This window comes from Chrysochloris asiatica, unplaced genomic scaffold, assembly GCF_000296735.1.
Source record: "Chrysochloris asiatica unplaced genomic scaffold, ChrAsi1.0 scaffold00023, whole genome shotgun sequence".
Lineage (NCBI taxonomy): Eukaryota > Metazoa > Chordata > Mammalia > Afrosoricida > Chrysochloridae > Chrysochloris > Chrysochloris asiatica.
In genome coordinates this window covers 22,077,823-22,101,763 of record NW_006408541.1, presented here as the reverse complement: position 1 = coordinate 22,101,763, position 23,941 = coordinate 22,077,823, and the positions used below count along the sequence as shown (strand labels likewise).

Sequence of the window (23,941 nt, the reverse complement as noted above, 5' to 3'; positions counted from 1 at the left end):
CAGAAGACCCTAGGACCATCAAGGGAGAAGATCACGAGTGGAATGCGGGACCCTATCCAGAGAAGCAGCGACACCAGAGATGGAGGCAGAGATGGGGACATGGAGAGAGAGAGCAGCTGAGGACTCCACACTCATGGAAAAAGAGGGATTGAGTGCTGGGGGCCATGAGGCAGGCTCTAATATATTCCTGAGTGTTTTTGTGTAAATTAAAACAAACAAACAAACAACACAGAGGGAATAGAAGCAAAAACTGTTGAATGATGATGCCTGGAGGGGTATTACAACCATTGCAATGAAGCAAAATATGATAGGATGAGTGTAAAACCAGTGTTCTCCCATGTAAACTATCACTCAATTCACAATAAAAACTTAAAAACAATAAATAAGTAAAAAAAATGGTCCTGCAGAAGAGATGCAAGACTGAGACACACCAGTGTGGAATCTACTTCTCTCAACACGGCGCTTGCCTTCCCCAGTGACTAATTTTTGTAACCATCTTCAATGCTAATTCCTGGGGTCTCCCTGTGAACACTACATGATAGCAGACTGTCTCACTTGGCCCCAGTGGTTACTCTCTGTCTTTATTCATAGCCCCATCCAGAGTTTTCTGAAAATTAGGATAACACTGGGCAGTGGATAGTAGTAAACAGGTAAGCTCTCTGACAGGGAAATGATCGGCCATGAGAAAACCTGAGTTCCATAAGAGGCAGCATTCCAGGTGAGAGGGTGTGGCTATCAGACAGCCCTCCTAGGACTCAACTGCTATCCTTGGATGTCTACTGTTGGGGATGTCCAAGAGAAACCCACCTACTGTTCTAACCAAGAAGACCTCTGAGAGTCCAGATCATCATATTCTGAAATGGGATTTCTACCAGAAAGATGAAAACAACTAAAGAATAAGACCTATTCTTCCAGAAGCCAATCAGACCAGAGAATTAGACAATTGAGACTTCCTGCTTTGATATCACTGTTCATACCAATGACATCAATACAATATAAGGGTGAAAAGGGCAGAATCACTACAGACAGCCAAGTAGCATTTTGAGCTTTTCAAGGCATTTGGACATCCATGATCACATTTGCCACCAGACCTGTACCTCAGGAAGTATGGGAAATGATTCAGCTAAAGAAAACGAACAAAACGATGAATGAAAAAGTAAAAGGATGGGGCAAGTCAAGAGAATAGCATGAAGAAATAAATTGTTTCATGGGTACCAAGAAGGTGCTTTGGTCCTGAATTCCAGCTGCTACGAGGTTGTTCTCATGGAAGATGAAGAGACATCTGCTATCTCCTGAGCTTCTGAGTTCCAAATCCCCATTCCTCACACTGCATCTTCACCTGAGACTTGACCTCCTCTTATGACCCTCAACCTGTTCCAGCTCACAAAACAGCCCACCATTCTTCCCCCAGTCTTCTAAGCCTGCAGTCTTAAGAGTGTCCTTCTTGGCTCCCTTATCCCATTCCCACACTCCTATCTGATAGTTTCTCCGGGTTCCAGTTTAGCTGAACTTTATTAAGCACTGAACTGTGAACCAGAAATCTGGAAGTTTGAGCCCACCAGTCACTCTGTGGGAGAAAGATGAGGCTTAGTGCTGCTGCAAATATTTATTTACACTCTTGGAAACCCTACACAGGGTTGCTGAATCAGAACCGACTCAATGACACTGAACAATGACAACAATCCTATTTGTCTGGGATGCTTCTCTGTAGCCCAATTATTGACAACTTCTCTTCTTGGGAGTTGACCTCAGTCCCAATGCCTGCAGAATCTACCTGGATGTACAATGGCCTGACAGGCCTCGAAGAAAATTGGCCCTCCTAGTATCTTCTTTTTAAAAAAATCATATTAAAAATATAAAAAGCATTTACCAACTCAACCATTTTTATGTTTTATTCAGTGATGCTGATTTCATTCATCATGTCGGCAATCTCGCAATCTCTATCACGACCCTTACCCAAATGATTCTACCACCATTAACAGATACTCAGTTACAGTGAATTACTTCATACGGACTTTTTAGTCATGCCTGGTCATGTAACTCCCATACAATGACTGGGTGGAACTAGGCCAAGTAAGATCTTTGTGGCCCACCAAGGGGGTTGGACAACCTGCTTACAATGCAAATAAGGTACATAGCCCCCATGCAAAGTGGGAACACACAAATAAGGTATATGGAATGGTAACAAGGGGACTGCTCAGTTTTGTCATCCTGTTAGACTTAGAAGAAAGCTAATTGCAGAGCTGAGCAGACACCACTAAGAAAGAAGAGCCAGGAGCGAAGTGCATCCTTTGACAGAGCATGAAGGTCTGCCAAGTCGTGACAGAGAAATGGCTGCAACACAACCAGGAGACTGACACAAGGCATCTGCAGAAGGTTTCCTGGTCCACAGTACGAGGCAGCTCCAGTGGATATACTGACCCAGACAGTGAGATCTGAGGGCCTTCAGGCAAGAGGCTTACTGGCAGAGTGGGGTGCCTCTGAATGTTTGCTGGCAGAGCTTTGTAACACTTGCCTGAGCAACACAGAGGCCAGGCTAAGGACTCAGGGCCAAGGCCTGTCCTGAGGGGCCCAAGAGGAAGCTGTCTAGAGTGGGCCCACAGAGGTCTGTTCTGTGGGGCTGGAGGGAGTCCTGCAAGCGGAGGTCAGAGGAATACTGACCCTGATCCTCAGTTATAACCTGTAACTTCCCTAATAAGTCTTGAACTGTAATTGTAATCCATGACTGATCAAACCCAGCAGAGAAGTAGAGAGTGCCTCAGGAGAGAAGGCTACTCTCAGAATTGGTAAGGAGGTAGGAAGGTGAAGATAGGTTTGACCTCCACCTCAAAGGAATCAGTTTTGGGCTGATGCTGATGGTGACTCTGCCCCCTCATGAAGTTAGATGTGGTCAGACATCCCCACGTCATTTTCATATCAGTGTTCCCTAAACAATGCCCCCCCTTCCTCTCCACCCCTGGTAACCATGAACAAACTTTGGCTATCTGTATAGGTGGGATCCTACAGAATTAATCATTTTGTGACTGATGGAGTTCACGCAGCATGTTTTTAAGGTGCATCCACACAGTAGACTTCTTTGTATGACTGACTAGCTCACTGCTGACAAACTTCACTCTATTCCTAATGTGTTCTTACTGGGTCAGCTTCTGCCAAAACTGCCTAGCAGAGAGTTGGCACATAGAAGGCATTCAAATGAATGTTTAATGAATGAAGCTGCAGTGGGTAGCACCCACCAATTTTCTGCTGCTCTCCCTCTTTGGCAATCATACTCTGGAAAGGACATATGTGGGCAGAGGCGCTCCCCAAGATTGGAAATCCCATCAACCTATTGGCTGGTAAACTCCTAAGGCCAAGAGACTAATGGCTTTGTGACTATGGTCCGATGATGCCTGTGCCCGTTTTTCTACTTACATATGGAGAAAGTACATTCCTTCCACCTCCAAAAAGGGTAATGGGCTTACTCCCAAGGAAATGTTAGTGCGCCAGTTTATCAGTGCATCTAAAACTTGGGTTCACAACAGCGCCACCTAGAGGGCTTGCTAAAGCACGAATGGATAGCCTTACCCCTAAAGTTCCTGACTCAGTAGGTATAGAAGAGGTCTCTGAGAATTTGCATTTCTAACAGGATCCCAGATGATACCATGCTGCAGGAACAGGGACCACAGGTGGAGAACCTTTGGACTAGATGATCCTAAGAGCATTGCTTTTTCAACGCCAACCTTGTTTTCTTAAGTGAAGTGTACTATTTTCAACACTCAATGTTATGTTTGTGTTTTACCCCTTTAGATGTTTTGTTGGAAATTTAACCAAGACTATAAATTCCTTAGGGTAGAAATTATACCTTCCCCACTCTCTCATTTTCTGTTTTGCAAAATAATGAGTGCATTTTCAGTGTGATTAATAATAGAATAGAGAAAGACAGGAAAACTCACACTACCAACCTCAATAAACAACATCCACAAATGAATTACCAGCCCTGGAATTTTCTTAAAAATTAATTGTGAAGCAAACAACATTCTACCATTGTTGGCAATGTGGGAACAAGCATTATCTTCTTGATGGCACATTTTGTAAAATGTGGAGTACTCAACATTTGAGCTATAGCTTACTTAAGCACCAACATTTTTTGAAATATAAAACCACAAACTGCATTTCATCTCATAATTTTTATAGCGATAGTGAGACAATTGTATTTTCAACATGTAAAATCCATTCCACAGTCATGGCAATGGTTTGCAATGGTTGTAAATTTTTATTGAGATGATCAGCTTGCGATTGAATTTCAAAATGTATTATAAGATCATCAGCAAATAAGTCCATGGAGACTAAAGTACTCAAGTACTTTGAATATCATTTATAAAGATCAAAACTCCTGGAAACCTTCAGACTTACCCTGTGGAAAGAAAGATATCATTGGCAGGATCAAATCAACTTATTTTTTATGGAAGAATATTGCATTTCAAAGTTGAGATACGGTATTACCCAGTTTAGCAGCAAGACCATTTAAAGTCATCAGCTTCATCATCGGGTTTCAATGAGGAATTTTACCAAAGTCTTGCTATTGAAAATCATCAAGGAAACAGCATTTTGTTCATCACAGTGGTTCAATAACCTTCAAAGGAAAATTCCCAAGTAACAGGAATACTCACTGACCTTCAGTGACGTACTACAAAGATAGATTACTGAAGTACCTAAAACCGTTAACTCTCAATTTTGCTACAATGCATGTTTTGAAAATACAAATTTGTTCCAACATGCTTGATGTGTTAGGGAAAATTTGAAGACAAATTTTGTTTGGGTTATGTATGATTTAGTGTGAAAGACATGAGGCGACGCAGAAAACTTCATCCACATTAAAACACATAAAACACCCACACCTCAGATATTTATCCGTCTCCTCAGTTCACGTCGCATCAACTTTACACCAATTCAAAACACCCTTCTTTCTACCACTTCACAATAAATAATTCATAGACTGCAACCTATCTGGACCCCCATTTCTACAAATGTCAGGTTTCTTCAAGGTAAAGCACCATGATTATTTTAGTTTGTATGTACCAGTTGAGGCACTGATGGTGGTCAGGTTTCAGCCAAGTTTCCAGGCTAAGAGAGATTAAGAAGAAAGGCATGGCAAACTACTATCCCAAATTAATCAATGACAATCCTATGGATTACAAGACAATATTGTCCAAGGTATTGGTAGAAGATGAGTCTCCCTAGGCTGGAAGGTACACAAAATGGTGTGGCTACAACAATAGGTTTGGCTGTATCAGTGATAGTAAGATTGACTCAGGACCAGGAAATATTTCCTTCTGTTGTTCATGGGTCACCATGAACCAATATCAGCTCAACAACAAATACCAAGAACAGTATCTTGATGTGTCACTGATGTTTTCTTGAAAACTATTTTTTCCCAAAAGCCCAGGGGTGTTTATGGTGTAACTTTGCATGACGCTGTTGTTGGGTGCAACTGAATCAGGTGCAACTCACTGCAACCCTAGGTACAACAGAATGAAACACTGCCTGGTCCTGCGCCAGCCTCCAAGTCATTGCTCTGCCCAAGACCTTGGTTGCAGCCACTGTGTCGGTCCCTCTCACCAAGAGTCTTCTTAGTCACTAACCCTCTACTTCACCAACCCTGATGCACTTTTCCTGACTACATGTCCCAAGTATGTGTGAGATGAAGCTGCCCCCTCCTCACTTCTAAGAAGCATCCTGGCTGTACTTCTTAAAAGAAGGATTTATTCATTCTTCTGGCAGTCCCTGATATAATCAATATTCTCTGTCAAAACTATTACTCAAAGGCACCAATTCTTCTTAGATCTTTCTTATTCATTATCCAACTTGCACATCCATATGAGGTGATTGAAAATAGCAATGTTTAGTTCAGGCACACCTTAGACCTCAAAGTGACATCATTTTTACATTTTGAAGAGGTCTTTTGCAGCAGATTGGCCCAATGCAATACACTTTCTGTGATTTCTTGATTGCTGCTTCCATGGGCATTGATTATAGGCCCAAGTAAAATGAAAGGCTCACCAAATTGAAGCTTTTTTCTACTTACCAAGGTCCAGTTATAAAGAATTTTGTTTTATGTTGAGACATAATCTTTTTGTTCATATAGTCCAGTTTCTTGGATTCTTCACTTAGTATACAGATTGAATAAGTATGGAGAAAGGATAAAAAACCCTGACACACATCATTTCTGATTTTAAAACACACAGTTATCCCCTTGTTGTGTTTAAACGACTGCTTCTTGGTCTACTTTACAGGTTTCACATGAGCACAATTTAGTGTTTTCGGATTTCTATTCTTTGCAAGCTATTCATAATTTCTTATGAGGCACACAGCACAATTCCTTTGCATAGGTCATAAGACACAGGTAAGCATCATTGTGGTATTCTCTGCTTTCAGCCAACATCCCTCAACTATCAGCAATGATAGCCCTTGTTCTATGACCGCTTCTGAATTTCTGAAAGTTCCTTATCTATGTACTGCTACAACTGTCTCTGAACTATCTTCAGCACAATTTGACTTGTGTGTGAAATTAATGGTATTGTTTGAAAACATGCACATTCAGTCATATCGCCTTTCTTTGGAAGAAGCACAAGTATACATCTCTTCCAGCTGGTCCTCCGGGGACCTGTCTTCCAAATTTCTTGGCATAGACGAGTGAGTGCTTCCTTCACTGAATCTGGTCCAGGAAACATCTCAGTTGCTATTCCATCAATTCCTGGAGCCTTTTTTTTTTTTTTTTTTCCCACGTGTAAGCTCAATAGTAAATATCAAGAACAACAATCCCTTATGTGTCATTGATTTTTTTAATCATATTTTTTCATTGTCACTGAAGGCATGTCTTCAGTGCAGCTTGAAAACACTAGAGGTTTTTAAAGCATTTGTTAATGTTGTAGCAAAAAATTACACATACATGAAAGCACACAAACACACACATAACCCCCTCATCAAGAAATAGATACAAGATGGTTTTTCAACAAATCCTGTTATTATCTATATCACAAGTCCTGGGGTTGCACTATAGGATAAGCACTGGACCGCAAGGTCAGTTTGAACTGCAAGGTCAGTGGACCAAACTCACCAGTCTCTCCTTGGAAACCCTATACAGGGCCAGGCCACTATGTGTCAGAACAGACTCGAAGGCACTTAACAAATAACAGAGAGCAAAAGTGGCCTTGTGAATGCCACAGTAGGAAATAGTTGAATGTGGGATCTGTTGACAGAGATATATGTTACGGAAGTAGTCCTTCTGACACTAGTTACATATAAATGAATTAACCTAAACACAGAAAGGAATCCTGGTGTGGCGCTATAGCATCAGCACTGGGCTACTAACCTCAAGGTCGGTAGTTCAAACCCATCAACTACTACCTGGAAACCCTTACAGGGTCTCCATGAGTCGGAATTGACTTGATAGCACTTAACAACAACAAATTTGCGCTGAACAAAACCAACTGTGTTTTTCCTTGCTGTTTGTCCCACGATGGCCACTGTACGCCATGGCCCTTCCTCCTTCACATGCAGAAGCCACAGTGCATCTTCTTCTAGAGAAGTTGTGGCCCCCCTGCTTGTGCACTGAGCCCCCCTGGAGTCTTCCCAGATCCACCTGACTCAAGGATGGCCCCACACATCTCTGCCTGTATTTCCTCATCACAGTGGGACCCAAATTCAAGGGCACTGGAATCAGGCCACCTGAGAACAAATCCTGCCTCTGCCCAGTTCTATGACCTTCCACAAAAACTCTGAAAACACTGAGCTTCTGCTCATTCATGTGATAGGAGATAAAAACACTTGTACCACACTTGGCTCTTTAGAGGAGGAAGAGGCAAAAATGTAAATAATGTGCATTACAAAAAGCAATCTCCAAGTCCTTTGTTTCTGAAATTGAATTCAGAGTTAGGAGCACATCAGGAATACAGTTAGAAATGCAGTTCCAGCCAGCAGTCCCTTATTGGAAACACAGTATAAGCCAGGAGCCCTGAGGGTTACAAAGAATCCTCTGAGACACAGTCCCAGCCAGCAGACACTGAATGTAATCCAGGGACCCCAGAGCAGTAGTTGGAGCCAGATGCTTTTCAGACAACATGGAGCCAGGAATCTTTGGAGACATAGTAAAATACAAAGGATCTCTGAGAAACAGTTCAACCAGCAGACTCTGTGATAGCAGCCAAGAGACCTCAGGGGGTACATAGAGCCAGAAAGCTCTTAGGGAGACAGGCAGTTCCGGAATCCATGTAGCGTCATTGTCAGAGTTAGGAACCCCTCAAAGACGAAGCAGCACCTGGAATCCTTGAGAAAATGACCAGATCCAAGAGCTCACTATGTTTGCAGGGACTCAGAAATCCCCTGAAGATACAGCCAGTACCAGAAACCCTGAGAGTACAACACAGTCAGAGCCAGGAGCCCTCAGGGTACACAGTAGAATGAGAAGTCCTCAGGGTACACAAAGCCAGGAACACTCACAGACACAGTAGAGACAGGAGCCCTCAGAGACATGTCAGCATTAGGACACCTCACACATACAAATGGGACGAGTAAGTCTGAGCGAGACAGATCAAGTGTCCCATCACACACTCTGTCAGACCAGGAGCCTTTCAATGACACAGCTAGAAAGTCACAGTAGCAACCAGAAAGTCTTCTGAAGCTAGACCAAAACCCCGAATACTTTTTCTACAATAGGAAGCATAAAACCACTGAAGAAGTTTCAGGATGACTGGGTGACAGATAAGTCATTCACAGCTCTTGCCAAGCCTCTGAAAGTGGAGTCGGGAAGGTGGCTCTTACCTGCACACTTGGTCCTGGTGGTGAGAGGAGGCCCTGGTGGCCCTGTGCCCCCCTCGCCTGGGCGTGTGAGCAGCACACGGATCTCATACTCCACATCAGGGTCCAGATGCCACAGCTTGTAGTTGGGGGAGTCGACAATGTGGGTCTCAGCCCAGGTGCCTGTGGTGGTCCGATACTCCACCTCCTTCAGGATGATGGGGCCATCACCTATGATGGAGTTGGCATTTGGCTTGATCCACAGGTAGGTGGCCCCCACAGCAAGCAGTTCAGGAGGTGCGATGGGCGTGGGCGGCTCTGCAAAGACAGAAACAAGTGGTTATAGGGAAGAATCTAAGTACGTAAGGACAAGGAACAGAATTACTTGTAAAGTATAAGAAATTATACATACGAACAAAGGCATATAAAATAGTCCAAATTTTTGTTTTTAACCTTATTTCCGCCCAAACTGTGTTTTCACATTTCTGCATGTAGAGATGGGACTCAGTAATTCAATTCCATACCCACCAGATCTCCTCCATTTAAGGAAAGCAAAGAAATAGATAATTGTGAGGAAATGATTTTTCCTGAGTCCTACAAAGCTGCCTAGGTTAATACTCTGCTTTCTGTCCTTATAAAAAGCTGCCTTTATTGGATTTGAATTTGGTTTGAAACCCAGGGGTGCCTGGGGTTTATAAGCATTTTATTATTATTATTATTATTATTATTATTATTATTATTACATTGTTGGTGGTGTTGGGTGACACAGAGTTGGTTCTGACTCAAAGGGACCCTATGCAAAACAGAACAAAATGCTGCCCGGTTCGGTGCCATCCTTCAAATCATTGTTACACTTGAGTCCACTGCTGCTGCCACTGTGCCAACACAGTTCACAGGGGTCTTCCTCTTTTATTGCTGACCCTCCACTTTACCAAGCATGATGTTCTTCTCCAAGGACTGGTCCCTCCTAATGATACATTCCCAATATTAGAGTCAAGTCTCACCATCCTAGCTTCTAAGGAGCATTCTTGCTGTATTTCCTCCAAGACAGATTTGTTCTTCTGGCAGCCCATGGTACTTTCCAGATTCTTGTCCAACACCATAACTCAAATGTAACAACTCTTCTTCAGTCTTTCTTATTCACTGTGCAACTCCACATGCATATGAGGCAATGACACAGGAGCACACAGCGTGTTAGTAGAACTTGTCCCATAATGGTGATAGGAGCTTAAGTAGAAGGAGGATGATGTCACAGCTTCTTTCTCAACTCTAGAAGGTTCCTTCTAGTAGGGAGAGTGTCACTGGCCACATTGCCGGCAGTGGGTATCAAGAGTTAAGGGAAAAGTCATGCAGAATTGTCCTGCACCTGCTCTGTGTTGTCAATCCCTTTTCCATTAGATTCTAAATCTTTAAATAAATAGACAAAAGCTTCACTATCATTTATGGTGACCTCTTTTTGGCAATTCTGAGCTCACTTGTTGTTGCTGTTAAGTGCCATCAAATTGGTTCAGACTTACAGCAAACTTGTATAGGGTTTCCAAGGAGCAGCTGGTGGGTTTGAACTGCTGACCTTGAGGTTCAAAGTACTGTGCTGACCCAACAGTGCCACACCAGGAGTCCACTAGGAAAGATGTTCAAGTAACAGCTATTGTGTACTTATTTACCAAAGGACCATGAGGGTGCAGTGGTAAAGTGTCTGGCTGTTGATGGAAAGTCTCCAATCCAGCAGCTACTCTACAGTAAAAAGATTCGGCAGTCTGCTTCTATAAAGATGACAACTCTGGGAACCCTATGGTGCACCAAGAGGGTCACAAGAGTTGGACTTGACTGAACAGCAACTTGTTTATGTATCAAGATATCTCACATGCATTCTTTCATTTACTGCTGTGACAATAATAGTAACTCCACCTTGTGAATTAAAACAACAACAACAACAACAACAAACAGCTGAGAAGCTGATTGGTAAGATGACCTAAACCAAGATCATGGAGCGGGTAAGGACAGGATAAAACCCAGGTCTACAAACCTTCCCAGGCCAGCTCTCCCCTTGGGAGTCTCTATGCCTCCTGAATGTAGTGGTTATGAATCGGGCTGCTAATCTCAAGGTCAGCAGTTCAAAACTCCCAGCTGTTCTTTGGGAGAAAGAGGCTTTCTGCTCCTGTAAAGATTTACAGACTTGGAAACCCTATGCAAGGTCACTATGTGTCAGAACCAACTCCATGGAACACCACCACCACCACTCATTTAAAAAAAAAACAAACAGAAAACACATTTTTATTTTTATTTGTAGCAAAAATATCATTGGAAAATCAATAAGGAAATGAGAAGGAAGAGAAAACGGGCCCGCTTTCCCACCACCTAAAGTAACCATTTTGCTTCTCTTTGTTCTATTCCAGTCTCTATTAACAGAATGATACCTTTTTTCAAGTAGCTCTAACCACACACAGACCCAGTGTAAATGTGTTTTGTTTTACTTTCTCTTTCCTTACTTATTACATCCTAAGCACATTGTTCATACACTATTTGGGCTTCACCATTAACATCTTTAATAGCTAGAGAACAATCCCTCAGATAATCACAATAATTATTCCCAACTGTTGGTCACATAAATTATTCTAATTCTTCCATGACAGATAATGTTTCAATAAACATCATTGTGCCAAAAACTCAGTCCTTACTGTGTCATATGTTTTAAGACCAATTACCAGGGATAAAATGATCTATCTATGGGTATTTTTCACTCCTGGGGCAGAACCAGTAAGTGTGTAGGGCAGGTGGACCACCTGAGGGGTGGAATACAATGGGGATGTGTCTGAGAACATGCTATTTCAGGAGAACCTCTGGTACACAGGTATGAAGCTCAGTCGAGAACTCAGATGAGGTCTTTGGGATAGATGTGCAAAAGATTCCTTTATTGTTTTCCTTCTCATTAATTACCTAGCAACAGAGGTTCTTTGGAAACAGTCATTGCTATGAAACACGAATGGACAATATTTTCTCAGTGTGCCTGGAAGTCAATCTTCGGGGACAACTTCTGATTGCCTGTGTTACAGGTGGCCATTTGGTCAGAGAAGGAAATTAAGCAGATTAGTCAAGCTGGGTGTTTTTCTTTACAAAGCCATGAAGGTTATTACTCAAGACCTCGTTATCTCCAATGTGTTTGCAAATTGATTTTTGGATAATTTGTTCCAGGTAGAGAAGTTAGGTTGGCAGGCAGATAATTTCTGGACTCATCCTTTGTGCACTTTAAATATATGTGCCTTTGATAACCATGGTCAACTCTCCAGACTCCCCATCAGTCTTCAGCAAGGCCCTAAGGAAGTTGTTTTGTAGTTCTCTGATGATTCTGCCCAATACCTTAATACAATTATTCACAAACAAGCACTGGACAGAATTAACAGCAGCAGACTTCAATACTCTGGGGCTTGAACAAGTGGCCACATCAACTTTTCATCAAGGTTTTTGCTCACCTGGTGTGGCACTGCATACACTATTTGCGCTGGTCAGTTTGAGCCACAAGGTCAGTGGTTCGAACCCACCAGATGCTCTTCATAAACTCTATACAGTGTCACTATGAACTCAGAACCCACTCAATGGCACTTAACAACAACATTTCAGGCATTAACATTTCTCAATTGCTGATTACCAGAAAGTAAATATAGTAGTGGAGTCCTGGTGTGGTGCTATGAGTTCATGCACTGGACTGAAAAGTCCATTTGATGCAAAGTCAACAGCTCAAGGTCACTAGGCGCTCCCTTAGAAACCCTATTCAGGATCACAATGGGTCAGAACTGACTCAACAGTTCTAAACAACAAAATAAATATAGTATTAACCTTTGCAAATGTTTAGTCTCTTTTCGTGTCAGGTACCAGTGTCTAACAAATATCCCTTCAGTGTATAAGTGTCCCCATCTCAAATGATTTACAAGTTGGCATGTTCATGTGCAGAGTGTTCAATGTGGTTCCCCCCCCCACTTTTCTTTAAAATGTTTTATTGTGAATTATGTGGTAGTTTACATAGGAGAACATTAGTTTTACATTCATCCTATTGTATATCCTTTCATTGTCATGGTTACAATCCCCTCCATGTACCATCAACCAACCAAAGGGTATGTCCTACAAGCCTGCCCCTACGCCACCCCCACCCCCCTGCCCACCCCCCCCCCCCCCCCGGTCGTCAGCACACAGCCCCTCTCCCTCTCTGGGTCTAAAGTCCCCAGCTGCTCCATCGTTCCACGTCATCATCTCTGCCTCCATCTCAGGCATCACTGCTTCTCTGGGTAGGGTCCCACTCTCTGCTCTACTCCCTTCATGGTCCCAGGGACCACCGTTCCTAGACTGCAAAATTAATCATTCCAATCCTTGCTACAAAACGTCTACCTGTACATTTCCAACCCTCACAATCAGTCCTGATAACAATCCCTCCCTCTTTTTAAGAACATGTTATGTGAGTTCATTGTAGTGTCTTCCTGTATCTGATACCAAGAAAGCATCAGATTACTGTGTTATTTAATTTTCTGGTTTTTAGTGATCCAATGACCCATCATTGGAATTATATATATATATATACATACAAGAAGCTTTCAAGAAGTTTTGTGTAAAATCTCCATTATCTTTTAATTCCATTTGTCCATAAACTCTTTGAAGCCCCCCTCATGTGTGTATATCATGTACGCACATTTTAAAATGCATAAATAAACCATGCTGATTTGTCTCAGCTCTCCTCTATATCTGAGATTGATTCTTTAAATGCAAAGAATGTGTGGGGCCATCTAGGCCAGCCAACACAGCCATCTAGTAGAAACCAAAGTCCAGGGAGGACTCATGACTAGTCAAGCTAGAGGGAATTTTTTTTCTGCCCTTGTTCTTGAGATGTTGAATTAACTAAAATAATGTATACCAGTAATGTTTTTAACTTTCAGAGGTATGAAACCCCTACTGAAAATCTGCTGAGACATTCCACTCTGTTTTTATAAGGAAAATGTACGAAAGTACATTACTGAGAGTTTTGCACACAACTTGAGGGGCTCGTGAAGCCTTCTGAAGTCCATTCATGAACCCCTTAAGGATCTATATTTACACTAAGCATAAAAAGAATGTTCAGATTGTATAGAACCTTAGGTGGAATCCTGATCCCCATCCAGAAATCTTCTGAGGTGGGAAATTTCCACTTGAAAATATAAGCAGACCAGCCTGGAGTAGCTAGAGGAACAGAGATACTTCTTGAAAGAAAGACCAGCAGGAAAAATAAAAAACAATAACAGCCATCTGAATGACTACTACAAGAACAAGCAAGTCGTTCACCTGAAAGCCATCAAGACAAGCAATCAAGTCCCCTTAGGGCAAACCCCCAATCTGAGACTGAAACTCAAAGGGCATGTAATTATAAGCAGGCATGTAATCTTGCTGGTGACCACGTTGGTCTACCGATAGGGGAAGTGGGAGAAAAACAGCAATGAAGCTATGGGCTAAGTCCAACCACATTCAATAGATTCCTGTCAATCTGGACTAAGACCTGGTTGGTCAGCAGTATAGCGAGACCTGTGGACTCCTGAGCCCGTGGACAGGGACATAGACACAGAGGACTAGAGCAGAGAGTGAAGTGTCCAGCTGATATGAAGTGAGGGAAAATGCACAAGAATGCCCATACTTGCAGATAGTACCAATTTTACCTAGCTTCAATAGCTGGATGATCAGAATTCGACTAGAGGAAGAGGGGGAAAAAAGTGTAATCTGCTACAATTTGAACTTGACGTATACTTAAGGATGTAGTAGCTTAAAAGAGGAAACAAATCTTTACAGGAAGGATCATTCCCACCCCCTCTGTACACAGGGTTGACAGGAATGAGCAACTCAGACATTGGCTACCCAAAATGGTGGGGCAGGGGGCACACTACAAAGGCACAAAGTGACTGGATTACAAGTTTTCAAGAAGGAGTTTAGTTTCAGAGGGTGCGAGGGAACGTAGAATTTCCACTGAGTGGTTTCCAACCTGTCTAAATGGGGCTGGTGAAAGGAGATAGGGATAAGACATTTTTAGTTCAATAATGAATAATTAGTATCAGGACTGATTGTGATTATTACAAATGTAAAGGTAGATGTTTTGTAACAAAAGGAGGGGAGTGGTTGATCTGGCAATCCAGGAGCAGAGGACCCTGGGACCATCAGGGGAGATGAGCAAAGTGCGGGATCCTATCCACAGAAGCAGAGATGCGAGAGATGGAGGCAGAGATGATGACATGGAAAGATGGAGCAGCTGGGGACTCTGGACTCAAGGGAGGAGAGGGGCTGTGTGCTGCTAGATGGGGAGTGGGGACAGGCTTGCAGGGTATGCCGTCTGGTTGTTTGAATGGTTATATACTCTTGAGTGCTTTGGTGCATATTCAAAAAAAAAGCAGAGGGAATGGAAGCAATTGCTGTTGGATGATGATGCATGGAGAGGATTGTAATCATTGCAATGAAAAGAAATATGAAAGAATGACTGTAAAGCGGATGTTCTCCCATGTAAACTATCACTCAATTCACAATAAAAACTTTTTTTAAAAAAAGCAATGCACTCCATCTTTGGAGCGAGCTTGCCTGAGGGAGCCAGCATTCACCGAAGACCCACCTGAAAGAGGGATGTCATCTGCATCTCCATTGAGGCCCACCCCCGCGGCAAGAGCACCAACGAGCCAGCCACAGCAGAGAAGACTTTAAGAACTGTTTAACCCTTAGGGAACTGGTTAAACCCCAGAGACATTCTGCTGCTTTGCTTGTCGGGCGTGGGGAATGGGGAGTTAATAGATGTTACTGATTTTGCCATCGACCATCAACCATCGTAGGTTTTATTGCCTGTTAAAGTTTTCAGAAGCTAGGCAAATCATTGCGGTGCCTGGCCCTTAAACGTGCCATGTGTCTTTGCTCTCATGTCAACAATCACTGCACTAATAGGAATTGTTACCTTTTTTTGCCCTGCCCACCATGTAAATCAACTGTCTAGGGATATTAGTCTCGCTCATATGACCCAAGAGTAAATAGACAAAGGTTGAATGTGAAGCTGATGATGTGCCCTGTAAACTTTCACTCAATCCAAAATAAAAACATTTAATTAAAAAAAAAAAAGAAAGCAATGCACAGAGATTCTGCTCACAGAGGACATGGCTATAATATTGTATTCTTTGGGACCATGAAACCACTCTCTATTGCAAGAGGTAGAAGCTGGGACTCTCATCACGTTAAGGTGATAGAATTTGGTGTAGGTCTCACAGATCGAGTATTTCCAGGTTCCCAAACATTTGAGTGAACATAAACATTCCAAAAGTTTCAAAGCTTGATGCCAAGAAAACATCTAGTTTCCTAAACCATGATCCACCCAGCACATTCATAAAAATTAAAATGTGGGTTAAAATACCAAAAAGGACAAATTTCTTCATATAATGTATATCCTAGAAACCTCCCATAAAGATCATGTTTTTCAATTCATCTTTCTCTTCGTAAAGGGCTTTGTCTAGCCATTGGGGTATTGAGTGAACAATTTGGAAGAGAGAAACTTTCTATGGAAATAATGCCAATGAGTAAGTATCCTGTGTAGCTCATGTGCCTGGCAGAGTGCTCAGGGCTTGGACCTCAGCAACATAAAGAAAGGTGGGCTCTCTGTACCTGTACAATCAGAGGGTAAGACAGCCAAATGAAGAAGTAATGGAAGTAGAGTGTCATAGTAGAGCTCATTTTTTGTTGTTAAGTGCCGGTGAGTCAGTTTCAACCCATAGTGACCCTGTATAGGGTTACCTGAGGACCAGCTGGTGAGCTTGAAGCACCAACCTTGCAATTCAAACTTAAGTTTTACAGTCTGGTGTATTAACCCACAACACCACACCAGGACTCCAGTAGAGCTCATAGAAGGGGTGAAAAAAGCAGTTATGAGACCTGTGAGGGATCGAACATGGTCTACAGGTTAGAGACACTATAGCAGAAAGAAAATATGCTCAGGGGAGTGGTGTGGTGGGGTCAGACATACATGCTGTCTTTGAGCAAGGAAAGAAGGTTCTGGAGGTCTTATAGTGCTGAATTGCTTGGGAAGCACAAGAGTAGAGTGGTGCATGATTCAGATGTTTTGCTCTGACCATCCATCCATTTACTCCCATGGCAAACACTCAAGACTTATCATGTGCCATAAACTGACCTAGACATAAGGATAAGCAGTGAAGAAATACACAAATCCTGGGCTGCATAGAGCTCTTACTTGAGTGACTCAAGGATAGAGAAGAGGAGGAAGGAGAGAAAGAAGCCAATGTCACGACAGAGACGAGAGCACTGGAGGGGGAAGAAGCCTAGAGTCCAGAGTAGGTGGGTACTTAGAAGAGAGATTATTAACAAATCAACCAGCATCCATTACAATGGAACACTATTCAGCAAGGAAAAGGAGTGTCCTAGCGACACATACAGCATGACTTATTTAATGGACCGATCTCAAATCGTTACTACTCCTGAGCCCTTCGCTGCTGCCACTGGGCCAATCCATCTCATTGGTCTTCCTCTTTTTCTCTGACCATCCACTTTACCAAACATGATATCCTTCTCCAGGGACTAGTCTCTCCTGATAATATGTCTGAAGTATGGAAGACGAAGTCTGGCCATCCTGGTTTCCAAGGAGCATTCTGGCTGTACTTCTTTCCAACACATGGATAGAAGAAATAATTTGATGTGTTCTTCCAAAATTTCTCCCGTTGTTAGATGCTTCCTAGTTCTTTTTGACTCATAGCAACTCTATGCACAACAGAACGAAACACTGCCCAGGCCTGCATCATACACAGAACTTTTACATCTGATTCCTTTGCTACTGTCACTATGTCGATCCATTTCCTTGCAGCTAATCTTCTTTGTCATTGACCCTCCATGTTACCAACCATGATCTCCTTCTCTGCTGATGGGTCCCTCCTGAAAACATGTCCAAAGATACAAGTTTTTCCATCCTGGCTTCTAGGGAGCATATTGGTTGTACTTCCAACACAGATTTGCTTCTTCTTCTGACAGCCCATGTTACTTCCAATATTCTTCACCAATACCATAATTCAAATGTGTTGATTCTTCTGCAGTCTTGCTTATTCATTGTACAACTTCCACATGCATATGAGGTGATTGAAAATACCATGCTTTGGGTCAGGGGCACCTTAGTCCCCAAACTGACTTTATTCTTTAACACTTTTGCAGCAAACTTGCTTAACACAATGCATCCTTTGATTTGTTAGCAACTGCTTCCTTGAGTGTTAATTGTGGATCCTAGCAAAATGAAGTTTTTGGTAATTTCAATCTTTTTTCTGTTTGTCATGTTATTTATTAGTCTAGTTGTGAAGATTTCTTGTATATACATACTGAGGTGCAATCCATACTGAAGGCTGTAGTCTTTCATCTTCATCAGTATTTTAAGTCCTCTTCACTTCCAGCAAGCAAGGTTGTGTCATCTGCATATCATAGGTGTTAATGAGTTTTCCTCCAATTCTGATGCAAAGATCTTCTTGATATAATCCAGACTATTTGCTCAGCATACAAACAGAATAAATGTGGTGGAAGTATATAACTTGGACACACACTTTTCCTGATTTTTAAATCATTCAGTATCCACTTCTGTTCAAATGACTGCTTTGTAGTCTATGCACCGATTCTGCCTGAGCAACCTGTTTTGGAATACCCACTCTTTACAATGTTTTATCTATAGTTTGTTCCAATCCACAGTCAAATTCCTCAGCATAACTAACAAAACACAAGTAAACATCTCTCCGATAGTCTGCTTTCAGCCAAGTTTCATCTGGCATCAGCAATGATATCGCTTGTTATATGTCCTCTTCTGAATTCGGCTTGAAATTCTGGCAGTTCCCTGTTGATGTACCGCTACAGCCATTTTTGAATGATCTTTGGCAAAACTTTACCTGCATATAATATTAATTACACTATATTAATATCATTAATATTGTACTAATATATTAATATAATACATTATATATCAATATAATATCTAAGTTCTATATTATATTATATATTGTGATTTACACCTTCTGTTGGGTTACCTATCTTTGGAATGGGAACAAATACATCTCTCCTCCCATCAGTTAGCCAGGTAGACACCTTCCAAATTTCTTGGCAGAGATGAATGAGCACCTCCAGGATTGTATCGGTTTGTTGAAAGATTTCTATTTACATTCGATCAGTTCTTGAAGTCTTGTGTCTTGCCAATGCCTTCAGTGCAGCTTAGACTTCTTTCAAAACCATTGGTTCTTGATCATTGTTACTTCTTGAAATAGTTGAACATTGACCAATTCTTTTTGGTACACTGACTGTGTGTTCCTTCCATCTTCTTTTGTTTTGGGGCATCATTCAATATTTTGCCCACAGAAACCTTCAATATTGCAAGTTGAGGCTTGGATTTTTTTCTTCAGTTATTTCAACTTGAGAAATGCTGAGCATGTTCTTTCCTTTTGGTTTTCTAACTCCAGATCTTTGAGTGTTTCATTATAATACTTTGTCTTCTTGGGTTTCCCTTTAAAATTTCTGTTCAGCTCTTTTACTTGGTCATTTATTTTAGTCAACTGGCTTATGTAAGTCCAAGAGCAAGTTTCAGAGTGTCTTCTGGCATTACTGTTGTCTTTTCTTTCCGGTCTTTTTAAAGACCTTTTGTGTTTTCTTCAAGCTTAATGCTCTTTATATGATTCCACAACTGCCCTGGTTTAGTTCATTAGTGTCTAATGCCCAATCAGACACAGAATCTGTTGAGATGATTGCTAAATTCAGGTGAAATTTACTCAAGGTATGGCCGTGGATGTGCAGTGGGCTACATGTGGGCTGCTAACTGCAAGGTCAGCAGTTTAAAATGACCAGCCATTTCTAAGGAAAAAGATGAGGACTTGTGCTCCTGTAAAGATTTACAGCCTCAGAAATCCTAATACAGGATTGCTATGAATCAGAACCTACTTGCAAGCACTTAACAACAACATCATACTCAAGGGCATTATTTTTGACTCTCAAGGACTTGTTGTTTGTTTGTTTTTTAATGTTTTATTGTGAATTATATGATAGTTCACATGAGAGAACTTTAGTTCTACATTCATTCCATCGTATATCATCTCATTGCCATGGTTCCAATCCCCTCCCTGCATCATCTTCCGACCAAAGGGGATATTCTAGAAACCTGTCCTCTACACTTCCCCCTCCACCCCCCACCCCCCACCCCCAGTCTTCTTCGGCCCACAGTTCCTCTGGCTCTCTGGATCCAAAGTCCCCAGTCGCTTCATCCCTCCATGTCATCGTCTCTGTCTCCATTCAGGCTTCTCTGGGTAGGGTCCTGCTCTCGGCTCTTCTCTGTTGGTGGTCCCAGAGACCACTCCTAGACTAGAGAGATAATCACTCCCTTCCTTGCTATACAACGTCTACCTTTGCACTTCCAACCCTCATAATCCATCCTGATAACTATTATTCACTACAGTATCGTGAGTAACCCATCTGTATTTCATTTCATCAGCTCCACCTAGACAGATTGGATAGTACTCTCTGGAGATTCAAGGACTTGTTTTAATTTTCTTCAGCTTCTCCCTGAGCTAGTATATGAGAAATTGTTGGTCTGTTCCATAGTTGACCTTTGGCCTTGTTTTGGCTGATGATCCTAAGCTTCTCCATCATCTCTTCCCACAGATGTAGTCAATTTGATTCCTGCATATTCCATCTGGTGAGACCCATGTATATATTTGTCATTTATGTTGTTGACAAAAAGTATTTGAAATGAATAAATTGTTACTCTTGCAAATTTCTATCATGCGATCTCCAGCATCATTTCTATCTATCATCATATTTTCCACTGCAGATCCTTCTTTTGTTTCCAACTTTCACATTCCAATCACCAGTGATTACCAATGCATCTTGATTACATGTTTGATTAATTTCAGACTGAAGAAGTTGATAGAATTTTTCAATATCACCATCATTGGCTTCAGTGATTAGTGTGTAAACTTTAATAGTAGTTGTACTAACTCATCTTCCTCATAGGTATTTGGATAGTTTCCTATCACTGACGGTGTTGTACTTTTAAGTTTATTCTTGAAATCTTCTTTTTGATGAAGACATTCCTCTTCAATTTGTCGTTCTAGGCATGGTAAGCCATATGATCATCTGATTAAAAATGGCCCATACCAGTCCATTTTAGCTCATGAGTGCCTGTGACATCAATCTTCATGCATTCCATTTCACAGCCTTTTGCAGCTGTTTATTCTCATTTTGTTCTGTGCCCCATCAGCTTATGAAGGGTCAAAAGCTTTGCTCCATCCATGCAGTTAAGATGTACTCTACTTTGAGGAGACAGCTCTTCCCCAGTCATATTTTGATTACCTTCCAATCTGTAGGGTTCATTTTCTGACACTGTATCAGACAATGTTCCATTGTTGTTCATTAGGTTTTTCGAGGCTAATCTTTTAGAAGTGGCTCACCTCTCCTTCTTCCATGTCTGTCTTAGGCTGGAAGTTCTGCTGAAAACTATCTACGATGGGTGCCCCTGCTGTTACTTAGAATACTAGTGACTTAACTTTCAGCACCACAATAACACACAAGCTCCAGAGTGCGACAAACTGACAGATGAGTGGTGGAGGGAGTATGCACTAGGCCATCAACAATAAGAATGTTGCAGAGAACAGTTAATCAGTGCCCAAGCTAAGAATTAGAGATGTATGGGGGAGAAAACACCAGACAACTGCAACAGAAGCAATAATGAAAGATACAACTGAAGAAAACTTCTCTGAAATCAATGACGGCATGGAGTATTTGGGCGAAGACAAGCTTGTTGACTTCCAAGCAAAGCTGAAGATGAGGTTCACACTTAGGCTGCCACTAATCCAGTATTTTATAAATTTAAGAAATACGTAAACTTTCTACAAGTCATGTAGACCAAGATAAATCCATCAAAGCAAATGAAAACAAAAGACTAAAAGTTCAGATTTCATCATTTCCATTTGTTAATGGAGGCATGGGATGAAGATGACAATAGTAACAATGATGCTAATCACCATGCACAAATGACAGCAGCAGCAGGTGACATGTGTTTGCATATTTTATGCACCTGTTCTTAGTGCTTTATAATATGAACTCATTTAATCCTTACAACAACCCTATAGAGCGATATTATGAGTTGCATTTTTCTTATAAGAGGGAAGAAAGACAGATTAAATATCTTGCCAATGCCTAATAATTAAAAATTTATCAAACCGGGTCTGGGGTCCAAAGCAGCCTGCCTGGGGTCTGCACTCTCAACCACAATGTTATAACACACAGAGTTTGAAGACAATCTTTTTGTGTCCTAGGAGTCCTGGTGTGGTGTTGTGGGATAAAGAATCACAAGGTCAGCTTGAACCACAAGGTCCGTTGTTCAAATTCAGCTGCTCTTTGGATAGCCTAAATAGTGTTGCTATGAGTCAGAACTGACTCAAAGGCACTTAACAAGTCACTGTGCATTTGCTGAGTGAATAGCAGAACACTTCCAGATTCTGAAGAATGCAGAAAGAATACTACCTAGTTGGCCTTCATTAAAAAAAAAAAAAAAAAATCCCTGAAGATACGCCCCAGTTCACCACAGGATGAACCAAACCCATAATATTTAAGATGAGGCAAAAAGATCCTGTGGCGCCATTAGCTACCACAGATTCTCTTTCTTAGATTGGAGCCTAGACTGAATTAAACACACAACCCAAACTTTCCACAGGGCAGAACTTTCTCTCTTTCTCTTTCTGATGGCATTCAGAAAATTGTCAAACACAAGCAATGCCATTATAAATGCCTAGCCCTTATTTTGGCAAGAATCTTGAATGTGAGCATGCACAATTTTCTGAATAGGCCCTCCCTCAGACAAGACTTCCTACTAGGTCCACAAGTTCAACTTTAACTAAATTCAAACAAACAGGCAAATTCCACATACTATGCCTAGACAAACACCTAGATATGAATACACCAAAATGTTGATTTTTCCTTAGGTCTGTGAGAAACGCTGGAGCTGTTTTATTTTTTATTTTTTTCTTCCTACAAACATTCTCTAATAAACAACCTGTGTATTTAAAAGATGAGCATTTAAATAATTAATTTTTAAAAACCAAACCCATTGACAATGAATATATTCCATTCATGATGTATACAGTTATTTCTATGTCATATTTCAAGCTTCTACAGTTTGGATTCTATTTCTTCAGTCACTAGGATACTGTATCACAAATCTCTCCCCAACCACCAGTTCATCCAAGTACAAGAAACCAAGAACCACAACTGAGTTCTTTTGTCAAGTCTAGTCCCCAGCCATAGTGTGCAAACAAGGAGAGATCCTGGCAGCTTTGGGTTCTGCTCAAAGGCCTTCACAACTAAGTGAGGTGGACTTTCAAAGAGTCTGATGAAGGATGAGAGCTGGTGAATAAATAACCCAGTTCCACTGACCATTGGTGGGAAAATGAGTAGTCTCTTATGGGATGTCAGATAACTCCACAGTAGCACCACATCTGTTGTTGTTGTTAAGTGCTGTCAAGTTGATTCTACACTTAACGACCCTGTATGGGGTTTCTGAGGAGTGGCTAATGGGCTTGAACCACTTACCTTGAGGTGCAAATGTTGAGTCAATTTTGACTCATAGCAACTCTGTGTTACTGAATGGTGGTAGAGGTGGGGGGGTGGGGGGGGGTTGTGCACTGTGGAGTCAGTTCTGACTCATAGCAGCCCTGTAGTATAAGGTTTCTGAGGTTGAAAATTTTTCAGGAGCAGAAAATCTCATCTTTCTCTCTTGGAGCGGCCAGTAGATTTGAATTGCTGATCTTTTGGTTAGCAGTTCAACTCGTTACCCACTAGGCTACCAGAGCTCTGACTGAGTACTGTCTTTTTATTCAAAGAATGCACATATATCCTATGCTTGTTTGCCTATTGTAGCCCCATCCTATGTCAGGGAGGGCATGGCTAGCAAAACAACACCAACCACATAGAAGACACACGTTATTTGTGTAAGAGTGCAGTTGAACTACCCCATAGGGTTTTCTAAGCAATATTCTTTATGGGAGCAAATTGCCAGGTCTTTCTTCAGCAGAAACACTGGGTGAATTCAAACCAATCTATTAGGAGCAGTCACTACTCACTGCACCACCAGGAGCCCCCAGGTCTACCCCCTCATGAATACACC

The 23,941-nt window shown here is 41.7% G+C and overlaps 1 protein-coding gene across 1 annotated transcript in view; it reads right to left on the bottom strand.

Annotated features, from left to right (window-relative positions):
- LOC102821630 (receptor-type tyrosine-protein phosphatase T-like) overlaps positions 1–23,941 on the bottom strand; it is a 1,273,932-nt gene that overhangs the window by 856,326 nt on the left and 393,665 nt on the right. Inside the window, exon 7 of the mRNA XM_006839353.1 lies at positions 8,800–9,093. Coding sequence (XP_006839416.1) covers positions 8,800–9,093 — 294 coding nt within the window. The remainder of the gene's footprint in view (positions 1–8,799; positions 9,094–23,941) is intronic.